This window comes from Cyprinus carpio, chromosome A9 (genome assembly GCF_018340385.1).
Source record: "Cyprinus carpio isolate SPL01 chromosome A9, ASM1834038v1, whole genome shotgun sequence".
Lineage (NCBI taxonomy): Eukaryota > Metazoa > Chordata > Actinopteri > Cypriniformes > Cyprinidae > Cyprinus > Cyprinus carpio.
The window spans coordinates 30364146-30380245 of NC_056580.1; the positions used below are offsets into that span (position 1 = coordinate 30364146).

A 16100-nucleotide genomic window follows, 5' to 3' on the forward strand; every position below is an offset into this window, starting at 1 on the left:
TGATCCTAAGCACACAAGCTCATCAGTAAAGCTTGGTGGAGGTGGTGTCATGACATGGGCATGCATGGCTGTCTCTAGAACAGGACCTCTTCATTTTAATGATCACTTAATGTATGATGGCAGTAGAAGAATGAATTTGGAAGGGTACAAAATCATCTTGGCTACCAATATTCAAGAAAATGCCACCAAACTCATTAGAAAGCACTTCCTAGTGGATCAGGACAATGACCCAAAACACCCTGTCAGTTCAGTCAAGGGGTTTATCAGGGCAAAGAAATGTAAAGTCTTAGATTGCCCAAATCAATCTCCAGATTTAAATCCGATTGAACATTAATTTCAGCAGCTGAAGAGGAGACTAAAGACAGAAACTCCCCAAAACAAGCAACAGTTGGAATTGGCTGCATTAAAGGCTGGAGAAAAGCATTTCAAAGCATAAGACCAAGAGTCTGGTGATGTATATGGGTTGCAGACTCACTGCTCTGATTGCACGCAAAGGATCTGCAACTAAATATTGTCTTTTAATCTTTTATATCTGCCTTAAATTCATCTGTTCCAATAATTATGCTCACATCAAATAGTGGGATGAACTCTAAAAGTGCTGTCCTTTTTATTTGATGAAACATGTATATGTCGAAAGACCTAATAATAAAATGTGACATTCTGTAGTTTTGTCGCATATTTATCTTTTAATCATATTTCCAAATGTCTTGACTCCACAGCAGAGAAAGCAATTTTGTCTTTACTGTTCCAATACTTAAGGAGGGCACTGTACATGAATATATTCAGTGACAGAAAATAAAACATTTCTTTTTAAAGTCTTGACACAATGTACTCGAGTGAGTTTTATTTTATTTCTGTTTATGCAGACTAACCATGTAGCTCTTTAACTGTAAAGTTTATTAGTCATTTATGAGAAGGACCCAAGTACAGGATGCATAGGAAGTTACTTTTTTGGTTGATATAGGGTAATCCTTAGGTGCGTTTGATTTAAATTTGTAGTTAAAATAATTTAAAAATAAATGTATTTTAAAGTTTAAAATTAGTCTTTGGAGAGTGTTGGGCTGCACACAGGCTTACACGGGTAACTCATCAGTGGACTTTCATCATCAATATAGGCTATATTTTTCACACTTTTCTCATTCTCACTAATTCAAGTTTTTATATGACTGAATCTCTGAAGGGAACTGATTGTTTTCAGTAAAGTTCCTACTGGCAGTGAAAGAATGTGCATTTTCAATAATCCAATCTGCAGTTTTTGTTCAGACCAAATCAAATCAGTTAACCCTGTTTTAAATTAAAATAATAATTTATATTTCTGAATCATGCCTTTTCTTAAAATAAATGATAAAATGACAAACCTTACAATCGAGACTTTAAACCATTTAAATTAATTGGTATTTTGTGATCTACAACACAAGAAAGCCATTATAATGTACATGAAAAAAGTAGAAACACTGGACACAACTATGGGGCACCATTGTCCAGCAGCAAGCATCAGTTTCTCATGCTAACAAACAGCAAACAGAGTTTGAGTGAATTCTCCTGAACGCAGATGAAATAAGAAATCAGCATCCTCTGACAGAATGCCTCGCTGATGTTTACAGTCTTACTCTTTTGGAGATCATAGGATGGCTGATAAAAGAGGATAAGAAAGAGCCCAGAAAACTAGAGAAATGGTAAGTTTGTTATAATTATCTGAACCTAATCTGTAGATCAGTTCAGTCCATAATACTTGATGGTTTTAATGACATCAGTCACGTTGCTGCTAAATACAGATGCAATGCTCGTGTGGACAAACGGTGAAAAATACAAATAACAAATCAAATGAGTATTTGGAGCATGTCCTAAGACTCAATGCTCTCTCTGTCTCGGTGTTTAGGTCAGATCGGCATAAATGATGCTAGTCGTCATCACTGGTTTCCATGGGGACAGATAGATTGTCTGCAAAACACTCTTTGTAGAAGGAGACGAGTGAGTGCAGCGTGTAGCGTCTGCTGATGACATCATGACCCTCATCGGGGAAAATCTGCACAGAGACCAGAGGTCAGAGGGTCAAAGGTCAAGCGTGAGGCATGCAGGTGTGTGTGGGTGTGAAGGTCTCACCTGTGACCTGTAGTTCACGTTAATCATAGACAGTAGCTTCACTAGTTCTGCAGTGTGTTGGAAATGAACATTCGCTAACAGGAGAGAAGAAAGTAGTCATGCGATGATGCAGCTGTCTGTCTGAAGATTTATGGGTTTTCTCTCATAAGCTCACCATCTGCTGTCCCATGTAGAATCAGAAAGCGTAAGTTCTCAGAGCGTGTGACGTTCAGCAGGAGACTGGAGATCTGATAGACACACACACATATACACACACACACAGTAAGAGTGTGACGCCGAGCATCAGAGGCACATGACAGCAGGTGTTCACACGACACCACATTCACAGAGGCCATTCAGGACAGTTTTCATGATGCAAAACAAATCAAACATCTAATGTGAAAATAGTGAAAGTGTATAGAGAAATCATAGAAACAGAGAAATTAGCTATTGCATTAGTTATATTGCATAGATTTATTGAAATTAAAAGTTATTACCAGACTGACAGTGCGCTCTAATTGTTAAGCTGCAGGTTTGAGTCTCAGGTCCAGTAGGGATTGTAGGTGGGGGGAGTGAATGACCAGCACTCTCTCCACCTACAGTACCACGACTGAGGTAAGGCCCTTGAGCAAGGCACTGAACCCTCAACTGCTCCCCGGAGGCCTCAGCAATATGGCTGCCCACTGCTCCGGGTGTGTATTCACGGTGTGTGTGTGTGTGCACTTGGATGGGTGAAATGCAGAGCACAAATTCCGAGTATGGGACACCACACATCACTTCACTTTCACTTTATAAATGTGAAATGTCTCACATCCCTAATAAAAATGAAATCAGTGCATAAAATTCATAATATAAAGAAGAAACAATGTATGCTCTTTGCCATCTTGTAATCTATCTATGAACGCAGCAGTCAGCATTCACAGGGCGAGTCGAGTATGTCCGATTCTCCTCCATCTTGCTGACACTCCATTACAGTATCTGACAGGACACGATCTCATGCGCTTCATTGACCATCGCTGCTCATTTAGATAACATTAAACTCTTCTCGGATTTGTTGTTGCGTTGCTGGACGTCCACATTGTGCACCAACAGTCGTTGTCGCTGGACGTCACAAGCTTAAAATAAATGAGATTGTGCCGCTGGTGGTCTGAACGGGGCTTTACAGAGACGCTAATGGTCTAAATATCACACATTTTTATGTCTCAAATCATACAACAGCAACAGCAACAACATCTTACCTTGTATTTGAGATCATTTTGTAGAGGGAATCCGAAGTATCGCTCAGTAAAGGCTGAAGCTTCATAGAGAAACACAGTGGTCAGTGTAGTGAGGGAGTGTGTGTGTGTTTACAGGTTTGTCCTCCATAATGAGGACCAAATGTCTCTACAAAGATAGTAAAACCTGAAATTTTTGACACTGTTTGTCCATACAGTGGTCCCCATGAGGGAAAAAAGTTGCATGATGAGTGTGATGTGTGTGTGTCACGTACCGTAGAGCTGCCAGTCAAACACTGGACTCATGGCCGCGCCACAGCGAAGTTCAGAGCCGTGTGAAAGAAGCAGGATGGAGCTCAGGAACCCACCATATGCCTGCGCGCGCACACACACACACACACACACACACACACACACACACACACACACACACACACACACACACACACAGTCTGGTTTACTATCCTTGTAGGGACTCTCCATAGGCGTAATGGTTTTTCTACTGTACAAACTCTATTTTCTTTAACACTACACCTAAACCTACCCCTTACAGGAAACTTTCTGCATTAAAAAAAAATAATAATAATAAAATAAAAATAATTATGTATGATTTATAAGCTTTTTTCCCCATATGGACCTCAATTTAGGTCCCCACAGTGAAACAAGTCCCCATGAGTTGGTGTGTATTCAGGTTTAAGTCCCCAACCAGGATAGAAAAACATGTCGCACACACATCTGCAAAACACTTCTGAAATTACTTCACAAAAACACTAGGTTTTGATCTTGCAGAGCTGTTTCTATTTCTGTAACAGAGACAAACTTTAATCATAGTCTGTTCAGGTATTTATTTATTTTTATCTTGGTTTGTCTGATAGAAATGCAGTTTATTTAAAGCAGCTGATTTGTTTAAATATCTGTGCTTTTTTGGGCAATTTTTTCAAGTCTGCAGAGTGTAAAGTCACATACAATTATTATTTGACTTGACAGTTTAATGGCTTCTGAGGTTCCGGCAGACACGTGAAGTAAAGATGGCATTCTGTCATCATTTATTTACCATCATGTCATTCCAAACCTGTATGAGAGACAATTTTCTGCAGAACACAAGCAGATATTTTGAGAGATGTCTCAGTGTTTGTTTTTGTCCGTACAGTGAAAGTCAACATTCTTCAAAATATCTCGTTTTTTGTTCAGTAGAAGAACGGAAGTCACACAGGTTTGAAAGGACATGATGGAGAGTAAATACTGACAATTTTAGTTTCTGGGTGAACAATCGCTTTAATGATTGTGGTGTGAATAACCTCACCTTGCCAAAAACCCCAATTCTGCCTCCATCAATATACGGCTGCTCCGTCAGATACCTGCAACAACATGTGGACAAATGTAATGCTAATATGTGGAAAAAACTTGTTTAAGATCAACGTTCTATCCACAGTAGCGGAGATGATGAATGAGAACTGATTCTTCATGTGGCCTGTGAATTTACACAAAACCTTTTAGTTTCTACATCTCTCCCATGAAGTCGAGTCCTTTGCAAAAGCCTACATTAACATATCAGATGCAGAAACATTTGTTTTAAGATGGATATTTATTATTTTTGGTTTAGTGTGCCAATAGGAAATATCAGTTTTAAATTTCATTCAAAATGAAAAGTCAGTGGATTATTACATTATATTCTGAAGAAATTGTAGAATTTTAAAACATATTTCTTTCTGGCACACTCAAGCAAAGGATATGAAACATCTTAAATGTTTTTGTGAAGCATCTAATGTCTCTCATACATTTGTACAGTAGATTGAGGCTTAAAGGTCAGCACACTCACTGTAAAACAGAGAGCTGGTCCTCCGTCTCCACGAGTCCCAAACGCTGGTAAACATCTTGGAGGATCTGCTGGCCCTGAAAGCCGCTTCCCCTGCCGTCCAGCCGGGCCACGATCACATCATCACAGCTGACCAACACATCAGCCCAATCCAGACGAAAGCGCTCGTTCACCTGCTGACCACCGGGATGAGAGTCCCTGTCTCACACACACACACAAAGGTCTGGACACTGATGCAGCTTGACCATGTCAAGACACTGAATTCATCCATACTAGTGATTATCAAAACTGGCTTCCTAAAAATAAAGGAGAGAAGTTTCCCTCTCACTGAATATTTTTGGCGAGTAAAATCGTTTGTAATATAATATTTCAGCAAAAAATAAATAAAGAAATAAATAATAAAAGTGTTTGGTATCCAAGCTGCTAAACAGTCTTCTTAATAAAACAATACACTTTAGATCCTTTCATTCCATTAGTTACAGACATTAATGAACATTTACATGTATTCACATTGATTGGAGTGTAGATGATTATTTCTGCGCTGATTTCTATACAAGAAAAGGACTTCAGGCATTTAACTAATCTTGTGAGACTCTGTAGGTCAAATTATCAAAAGATATGGTAAATGGTTGTTCTCAGGTCACTGCTACATCAGCTGGATATAATACTAAATACCTTTTTCCTATACAGATATTTAATGAAATGTGTACGTGAAATGTGTGCTGCTGTAGGAGTGGATGCCGTTTACTCTCTTCAAACTGTACATTATTGTGTGTGTGTGTGTGTGTGTGTGTGTGTGTGTGTGTGTGTGAGATCATACAGCAGCAGCAGGACAGGATGCTGTTTACTCTCCTCAAACTGCGGAGGGAAGCTGAGCTCAAGTTTCAGTGCTGTGAACACAAATTAAACACACATCAGTCAGTTACAGCAAAAACACAACCAGAACAAACGATCTTAGACTACATTCAGACTGCAGGCAAAAATCTGATGTTTCTTTTTTTTTTTCTCGTTATGGTGTGAACGGCACAAACAACATGCAATCTGAGGCCTCATCTACAAAACGTGCATACACATAGATTTGATCTTGAAGTGCTAAAATACCCACCAACATTTATTTTTCTAGCAAAGGTAGTTGATGTGAAAGAGTGCTTAACATCACATCAGGATCTAAGCAGCTATACACACTTCTCCTTGTGGCAGAAAGTCGCAGTACAGCAGGTAAAGGATTTGGATGTTGACTGGTGCTCTTTGATATATTCTTTATTCTTTATTCTTTTGGCCTGTAGTCAATCATTACAATGGATGAAGCCAGTCACAGCTTTATTACCAGATAAGCTTTTAACAGACAAATGGACAATAATGTGTAGACATTGACCTTACATTAAAATTATAAGACTTTCAAACTATTGCTCATTTGTCCTTTACAGGTTGAACATTTTTGCTCTTCCATTTTGTTTCATAAATGTTTTTTGTCATGATGTATATACTGAATACCAGGATTGATGCATAAATGAACATGTAAACAATGACTTCAGGGGCTTCCACATTTAATTCACTATAATAATGTGTTTTCTGACATCTTTGCCTTTTTGGAGGGTTAATTCAGGACTGTGACCATGCAATTCACACTCAAAACTGATATTAGCCACATATAAACTAAATATTGTGAACAAATAGGAAAAAATGGTAATGCTTATGGTGATGATGATGATGAAGTGTATTCTTGAAAAACAACCTGGGACCGGTTGCACCAGCTAGACATAAAAAAGTTGGGTGTAAGCCCTTTGCTGGGCTTTGCAACGTCCAGCTTTATGATAAATATTTACACCTGTTCCACCAACTATAACTATGACCAGGTGCAACTATAACCGGCGTAGATGATGCGCGTCCATGCCAACATATTCTCCTGCAGTGATATTGGAACAGACATTCACACTGCAATGGCTGCAACTACTACTAATAATAAAGAAATTAATTGCTCAAGACGTCATAACAAGTGAAGCCACTGATGATTACATTGAGTAAACATTTCCTAACAAATCTGCGTTTTTCTATCTGAAGTCTCCCTGCACATTCTCATGACATATTTCTTCAAACAAACAGTAATAATGAAGGCGACAGGTTAAGTAAAATATAATGAATATAATACAAAGCTTCTCTATAGAGTTATTTTTTCTAACTGATTATCGAGTTTATGTGCAATGAATGTCTTTCCTGAGGTAAATGTAACTTTACATGACATTGTTCACGTGTTTTACTAATGTCTTTCTGTGTGTTGACAAACAGATTGAGTGATTACATGAGACATCATCCATTTCAGTAAGTTGTTCTGTTTCTTTCAACACTTTTTTAATGTTCATGTTTTTCCTATAACTAGTAACAAAGAGAAACAGATGATTGGTTCATGTGCCGCTTGAACTGAGGTGCAACAGTGAACACAACATTAAAGAGGTCATATGATGTTGCTAAAAAGAACATTATTTTGTGTATTTGGTGTAATGAAATGTGTTTATGTGGTTTAAGGTTCGAAAAACATTATTATCCACATACTGTACATTATTGTTTCTCCTCAATGCCCCGCCTTCTGAAACATCAGTATGAAAAGCAAGGTGTGCTCTGATTGGCTAGCTATCTTGTGCATTGTGATTGGCTGAATACCTCAAGCATGTGACGGAAATGTTACACCCTTTGTCATACTGTGATGTGGATCCCAGTCAGAACACTGGCGCCACAAGACAAAAACAATAAAACCCATTACAAACGAGCCATTTGTAGCATCCAGTGGGGACATAATTATGGATTATAATGACTTATACTGTGATTTTACACGTTGAGTTGCATCGCGCCGTGCCACGTAAACATAAATCCATGTCTGCATTTGTGATCGGAGAAAAGACAAACGACAAGCACTACTCTACACTAGCGGTTCTCAATTCCAGTCCTCGCGCCCCCCAGCTCTGCATATTTTGCATTTCTCTCTTTGTTAACACAACTGATTCAGATAATCTGCTCGTTAGAAGTGAGCTCCTTGCATGAACTGTGTTCCCATTGACATGGTCTTATACAGTGTTCAAGTTCAAATTGAGCTTTATTGTCATTCCGCTACATGTGTGGACATACATTGGAACGAAATGTCGTGCCTCACAGGACCACGGTGTTACATAAATACAGACATACAACAATGAAGTAAAACAGTATAAACCTATACACAACTAACCTACTGACAGATTTTGACTATAAATATACTATATATAAATGTTTACCTATACATAAGCTAAAAAATACAGACTATACGAATGCTTCACATATACTATACCTATACACAACTAACCTAGTGACAGATTTTGACTTTAAATATGCTATATATAAATGTTTACCTATACATAAGCTAAAAAATACAGACTATACGAATGCTTCACATATACTATACCTATACACAACTAACCTAGTGACAGATTTTGACTTTAAATATACTATATATAAATGTTTACCTATACATAAGCTAAAAATAATACAGACTATATGAATGCTTCACATATACTATACCTATACACAACTAACCTACTGACAGAATTTGACTTTAATTATACTATATATAAATGTTTACCTATACATAAACTAAAAAAATACAAAATACAATCTATACAAATGCTACACATAAACACTGTACATGTGCAAAGAGAAACATCGTAAGTCAAGCAGCTGGCTGGGGAACAGTGGAAGATGATTTGTAGTGCATGAGCATGTAAACATATATTACTGAGTCTTTTGTGGGATTATGTACACACAGGAGTGTGTGTGAAAAGTGTGTAGTGCACATAGAGGAGAATTGCACAAAATAGATTTGAATTGCACAAAAAAGGATGTTTCAGACAGTTTTTCTGTGATGTGGTAAGGTTGGGGGGTGTTTGGGGGAGGGGGTGGAGGAGGTGAGAAGGTCCATGTTTCAGGAGGTAGGGATTTTGTGAGGGGTTTACCTGATGCTCAGGTACCGTCTTCCTGATGATAGGAGCTAGAAGACACTATGGGAGGGATGGGTGGTGTCCTTGGCAATACTGTTGGCTTTGCTGGAGCATTGTGTAAGGAAAATGTCCAGAATGGAGGGGAGAGGGGCACCGATGATCTTTGCAGCTTTGTTCACTGTCAGCTGGAGGGTCTTGCGGTCTGCTGCACTACAGTTCCCGTAACTGGATAGTGATGCAGCTGGTCAACATGCTCTCAATGGTTCCTCTGTAGAATGTGGTGAGGATGGGTGGAGGGAGACTTGCTCTTTTCAGCTTGTGGAGAAAGTGTAGCCGCTGTTGTGCCTTCTTGGAGAGTGACATGGTGTTTGTGGTCCAGGTGAGATCCTCTGTGATGTGCACCCCCAGGAATTTAGTGCTGCTGACTCTCTCCACAGTCGAGCTGTCGATAGTCAGTGGGGGATGATCAACAGAGTTTCTCCTGAAGTCCATCACAGCCTCCTTTGTCTTCCCCACATTGAGGAACAGGTTGTTAGTGCACACACCATTCAGCCAGCTGTGCCACTTCCTCTCTGTAGTGCGTTTCATCGCTGTTGCTGATGAGACCTACCACCGTTGTGTCATCTGCAAATTTGATGATGTGGTTGGAGCTGAACTTGGCAGTGCAGTCGTGGGTCAGCAGCGTGAAGAGCAGCGGGCTGAGCACAGCCTTGTGGGGCACCTGTGCTCAGTGTGGTAGGGCTCGAGGTGTTGAGGCCGACGTGGACTGACTGAGGTCTTCCAGTTAGAAAGTCCAGGATTCAATTACAGAGGGAATTGTTAAGGCTCAGCAGGTTTAGTTTCTTAATGAGCTGTTGTGGTATTATTGTGTTGAATGCTGAGCTGAAGTCGATGAACAGCATTCTGACATAGAAGTCTTTATTTTATAGGTGGGTAAGAGCCAGGTGGAGGGTGGAGGAAATTGCATCATCTGTAGAGCGGTTTGGACAGTATGCAAACTGGAGCAGATCGAGTGTGTTGGGGAGGCTGGTTTTTATGTTGTGCATGACTAACCTCTCAAAGCACTTCATCATGATTGGAGTCAGCGCTATGGGACGGTAGTAGTTTACACAAGACACAGGTGATTTTCTTGGTACCAGTATGATGGTTGTGGATTTGAGACGACTGCCTGGCTCAGCGAGGTGTTGAAGATATCTGTTAGGACATCTGTGCAGCACAGTCTTTCAGTACACGGCCAGGTATGTCGTCAGGAACTGCAGCCTTGCGTGGGTTAATCCTAGATAGGGTCTTCCTTACATCGGCTGGAGACAGACAGAATGCCTGGTCGTTGGGAGGTATGGGCAATTTTTGTGCAGGTGTGTCATTCTGCATTTCATACCGTGAATAAAAGTGGTCAAGTGCATCTAGGAGGGACGTGTCGTCTTTACAGGCCTGTGGCGGGGGCTTGTAGTCTGTGATTGTCTGAATGGCTTGCCATAGGCTCAGTAATCTTCCTTATTTATCTCAATTGCTTAGCACATCCAAAACCTCAGAAAAACTTGATGATGTAACAGAAACTATGGACTCTCTCTTTTCTAGCATTTTAAATACAGTTGCTCCTTTACGCTTAAGGAAGATTAAGGAAAACAGTCTGACACCGTGGTATAATGAGCACACTCGCACCCTGAAGAGAGCAGCCCGGAAAATGGTGCGCAGCTGGAGGAAAACAAAACTAGAGGTTTTTCATATTGTTTGGTGGGAAAGTAACCTATCCTACAGAAAAGCATTAAAAACCACTAGATCTGATTACTTTTCATCTCTTTTAGAAGAAAACAAACATAACCCCAGGTATTTATTCAATACAATGGCTAAATTAACGAAAAATAAAGCATCAACAAGTGTTGACATTTCCCAACAGCACAGCAGTAATGACTTTATGAACTACTTTACTTCTAAGATCGATACTATTAGAGATAAAATTGTAACCATGCAGCCGTCAGCTACAGTATCACATCAGACAGTGCACTATAGATCCCCTGAGGAACAGTTCCACTCATTGTCTACTATAGGACAGGAAGAATTGTATAAACTTGTTAAATCATCTAAACCAACAACATGTATGTTAGACCCTATTCCATCTATGCCCCTAAAAGAGGTGCTTCCAGAAGTCACAGATCCTATTCTGACTATTATTAATTCCTCATTGGCATTAGGATATATCCCCAAAACCTTCAAACTGGCTGTTATTGAGCCTCTCATCAAAAAAACACAACTTGACCCCAAAGAACTAGTTCATTACAGACGATCTCAAATCTCCCTTTTCTGTCCAAGATACTAGAAAAGGTAGTATCCTCACAATTATATTCCTTCTTAGAAAAAAATGGTATCTGTGAGGATTTCTAGTCAGGATTTAGACTGTATCATAGTACTGAGACTGCTATCCTTAGAGTTACAAATGACCTGCTCTTATCATCTGATCATGGTTGTATCTCTCTATTAGTGCTATTGGAGCTTAGCGCTGCATTTAACACTATTGACCACAACATTCTTTTGCATAGACTAGAAAACTTTGTTGGCATTGACGGAAGTGCATTAGCATGGTTTAAATTGTACTTATACGACCGCCATCAATTCGTAGCAGTGAATGAAGAGGTATCATATCGATCACAAGTGCAGTATGGAGTACCGCAAGGCTCAGTACTAGGGCCGTTTCTCTTCACGCTTTACATGTTACCCTTGGGAGATATCATCAGGAAACACAGTGTTAGCTTTCACTGTTATGCTGATGATACTCAGCTCTATATTTTTTCGCAGCCCATTGAAACATTCCAATTTGAAAAACTAACGGAATGCATAGTCGATATAAAAAACTGGATGACGAGTAATTTCTTACTGCTAAATTCTGAAAAAACAGAGGTGTTAATTATAGAACCTAAAAACTCTGCATGTAATAATAACCTAGAACGCTGTCTAAGACTTGATGGCTGCTCTGTCAATTCTTCGTCATCATTTAGTAACCTAGGTGTGCTATTTGATAGCAATCTTTCCTTAGAAAGCCACATTTCTAGCATTTGTAAAACTGCATTTTTCCATCTCAAAAATATATCTAAATTATGACCTATGCTCTCAATGTCAAATCAGCTAGAGTTCTTACTAGAACCAGGAAGTATGATCATATATTATTGTAATGCTTTACTGGGTGTTTGTTCTGCATGCTTAATAAACAAACTCCAGCTAGTCCAAAATGCAGCAACTAGAGTTCTTACTAGAACCAGGAAGTATGACCATATTAGCCCGGTTCTGTCAACACTGCACTGGCTAACTATTAAACATTGTATAGATTTTAAAATCTTGCTTATTACTTATAAAGCCCTGAATGGTTTAGCACCTCAGTATTTGAACGAGCTCTTGTTACATTATAGTCCTCCACGTCCGCTGCATTCTCAAAACTCAGGCAATTTGATAATACCTAGAATATCAAAATCAACTGCGGGCAGCAGATCCCTTTCCTATTTAGCACCTAAACTCTGGAATAACCTACCTAACATTGTTCAGGAGGCAGACACACTCTTGCAGTTTAAATCTAGATTAATGACCCATCTCTTTAACCTGGCTTACACATAACACACTAATACGCTTCTAATATCCAAATCCGTTAAAGGATTTTTAGGCTGCGTTAATTAGGTAAACCGGAACCGGGAACACTTCCCATAACACCCGATGTACTTGCTACATCGTTAAAAGGATGGCATCTACGCTAATATTAGTCTGTTTCTCTCTTATTCCGAGGTCACCGCAGCAACCAGATCCTGTCTGTACCCAGATCAGATGGTTACTGCAGTCACCCGGATCCAGTACGTATCCAGCCCAGATGGTGGATCAGCACCTAGAAAGGACCTCTACAGCCCTGAATGTCAGCAGAGACCAGGACCAGGATCCTATTTATTTTATTCCTTTTATAGACTTAATTTCTGTTTTTCTCCTTTCACAGAGGCACTGCAGGTGCATGAAGCGATGATTGAATCCTCATGGTCTGTGGTTTTTCTAATCTAATTGATTCTAATCTTACTGGTTAACGATCGACTAATGAGCTTCGTTTGGCGGTCAGGAAAATAAAAACAAACAAAATGCTGTCGTTCTACAATTCTCCACCATATTTACTATGCTGCGTGCAAGTACAGTTAACTCAAAAACTTGCATACATGAGCTGAGACCAGACATGAGATTTGATCGTAGCCACCGCTCACGTTCATATTGATAAATTCCAAGTTTTATGTTGAAACGACCGTACGCCCAATTTTCGGTCATACGTTTGTTTTGTAAATGAGGCCCATTGCGATTATTGGATGGCAGTCAAGACATGAAATGTTTCCAAGCATTTAATCTGTCCACTTATCCTGCATGAAAAGACCATAAACATTACAGTTCACATCTGCAATAATAACTGATTCACAGAAATGAATCCTAAAAACTAATATGTCTGAGCAAATGATGGCTTTTCACTCTACACCTACCTTTGACTTGGCATATGATTTAGTCTCAGACGTAGCCCTATGCCTAGATGGTGCAACAAGTATTAATTCTACACATGGCTTAAAGCTCATTTTACGTCCAGCCTAGTCTTACAACCGGGTGTACATCCAGCTGGTGCAACCGACCCCTTGTGTATTAGTGAATGGCTTATGTATTCCTCAGTGTACTCAGTATTTTTTGCCTTGTTTTCCAGCACAAACATTAAAATGTTCTTAAATCAAGATACATTTACTGTGCCGAGGGAGTCAAAAACCATCTTGTTTTCCATTTGAATTAAGTTGATTTCTCTAACCCCATTGGCAGATATTCGTTCTTGGTTTATTAAGCATAAACCAATTCTGATCAATCTAAACAGACAAGACGTGTTATTTTGCTTCTCCAGTAAATGTACCTTGATTTAAGAAAGTTTAAATATTTCAAATGGACAACAAGACACAAATACTGAGGAAGAATGGCACTTTTTCCAGTCTATTTATGGTTGCTGTGTTTATTTCAGATCTCTCTTCTGGATCAAATGTGCCAGTGTCGTTTTCCTGTGATAAGCTTGAGGTTGTTCTTCATATAGTCTTCATCAGTCCTGTTGTAGTGTGTGAGATCTTTCACATATGAGATCTTTGTTAATCAGGCAGGCTTTCTTAGAGGAGGTTTAAAATATTTGGACAGGGTTTATTGTTTACTTGTCTGCTGTGTTGTCTACAGATTGGTTTACCTGTATCTTCTGTCTGACAAATGTTGTCATGGTTAAGATGACATACTGTGAGTTTTTCTCAAGTGTAGTGTATGGATACGGTGCTTTTCTGTTTTCATTTGTGGTCAGGGATGTGAGGTTCATGGCATTAGATGTTAACAATCCATTTTCCACTGGAATTAGATGATTTCAGTCAAAATCTCCCATTATTAAATAGCAATACTGGGTATTTTTGCTTCTTTCTGGTTTAATGAGGGTGTCTGGGAAACAGTAAAATCCAATCCATAAGACTGTGTTTTGGGTCTGGATTTTGTTGTGCATTACTATTAAACTCTTCTCTCCAGACCTTCCATTGCAGGACAAGGCTGTTGGTCAGGTTAGTTTTGGTTATGATGTCCAAGATGAAAATCTCATCATTGTCACATTCTACTGTTGCTTTTGTTTCCTGTTTGGCAATTTGGTGATATTGGTGATGGTGAAGATGACTTTGATGATGATGGTGATGATGATGACTTCATACCCTGGTTATTAATCTGTAAATTCCTGATTTGTCTAACTGGAATCTGTTTCTTTCTGAGAAATTCTCTGATCTCCAGGCCCGCATCTATAGTCACGTGATCTACAGAGCAGAATAGAAGAAGAGAAAGAAAAAAAGACAGCTTAAGATTCAGTGTGTCCTGCCATTTTATGAAAAAAAAAATATCAGAGTAACAGCAGTTTGTTTCATTATATACTTTTTACATTTATACATTTATGCATTTTATTTTAGGGCAATTGCTTTTATCGGCAGGACAGCACAGAGTAGGGCAGAAAAAGGGCAGAGTTTGATTGTAGGGTGCTATGAAACCCATTTTTCCTTTTATTTTTCCCCAAATTCTGATGCATTTCCCTTTTTTTTTTTCTGGATTCAGATTTAAGTGAAATAATAAAAAAAAATTACTAATAAAAAGGATGTCTAATCAAGTTAATTAATACTTGAACAATTTAATGATTTATTATAATTTTAACATTTTATTTTTTTCAGAAATTTTTTTCCAGATGTTTTATTGTTTAATACAGTTTTATTATCAAAAACATTAGAAGTCAAAAATGCATAAACCATCCTTTAAAAAGTAATTAAATGAAGTTCAAACAATTCCTTTCACTTTTTGGTAAAGTGCAACAGAGTTTCAATTACTATTTAAAAGATTGACGAAATTTATGTGATATTCTTTAAAAAGAACATTTTAATAAAATATATTACATTTTTTCTGAATTGCTAAAATAGTAAACCCAAATCTCTGAACCAATTTCTCACTAGCTTAAACCAATTTGTTGAACAAAGCACTCTTTCTGCTAAACCTTAAACACGTTCAGGCAGTTAGGCTCCTGTCTGCATGCTGCAGAGTGGTTTATGATTGTAGCTCCACGTTTCTGTTGAATCTCTATCTTACTATCACTCTCTGCTGTCTAAAGTGATAAAATACAAACTTAATTCCCACCATATATCCGATATTATCTATCAATCTAATTTGACTAATCTGACCGTTCGATTTAAAATTTTAAATCATGAGTGCAGTGCGCCTACAGCGCGCTAGCATTCGTTAGCCAGTTAGCTTGACATTTATGTTTGCATATGCATTTCTGTTCGCTTCTATTATTTTGTTTTTTTGGCCTTGTTTCTTTTTTCTCTCACGCCGTTTTTCACGAGTTCATCAAACAACAGTGGTAAGTCAGAATAACTCTTCAATCATGGTGAGAAATGGCTACTTCTCCTGCTATTGTTGTTTGCACCACTTGCCACCTGTATAGTTTATCTCTCTCTGCTGGCGACGAGGGATTCACAT

The 16100-nt window shown here is 38.7% G+C and overlaps 1 protein-coding gene across 1 annotated transcript in view; it reads right to left on the reverse strand.

The window, feature by feature from the left end:
* Nucleotides 1–1369: 1369 nt before the first annotated feature.
* The window catches only part of LOC109073459 (inactive dipeptidyl peptidase 10-like), a 53068-nt gene continuing 38337 nt past the window's right edge, over nt 1370–16100 (reverse strand). The window contains exons 18-26 of the mRNA XM_042764417.1: nt 14795–14893; nt 5933–6002; nt 5116–5310; nt 4600–4654; nt 3572–3671; nt 3321–3379; nt 2258–2330; nt 2104–2177; nt 1370–2026 (exon numbers count right to left, since the gene is read on the reverse strand). Coding sequence (XP_042620351.1) covers nt 1901–2026; nt 2104–2177; nt 2258–2330; nt 3321–3379; nt 3572–3671; nt 4600–4654; nt 5116–5310; nt 5933–6002; nt 14795–14893 — 851 coding nt within the window. The 3' untranslated portion in view covers nt 1370–1900. The remainder of the gene's footprint in view (nt 2027–2103; nt 2178–2257; nt 2331–3320; nt 3380–3571; nt 3672–4599; nt 4655–5115; nt 5311–5932; nt 6003–14794; nt 14894–16100) is intronic.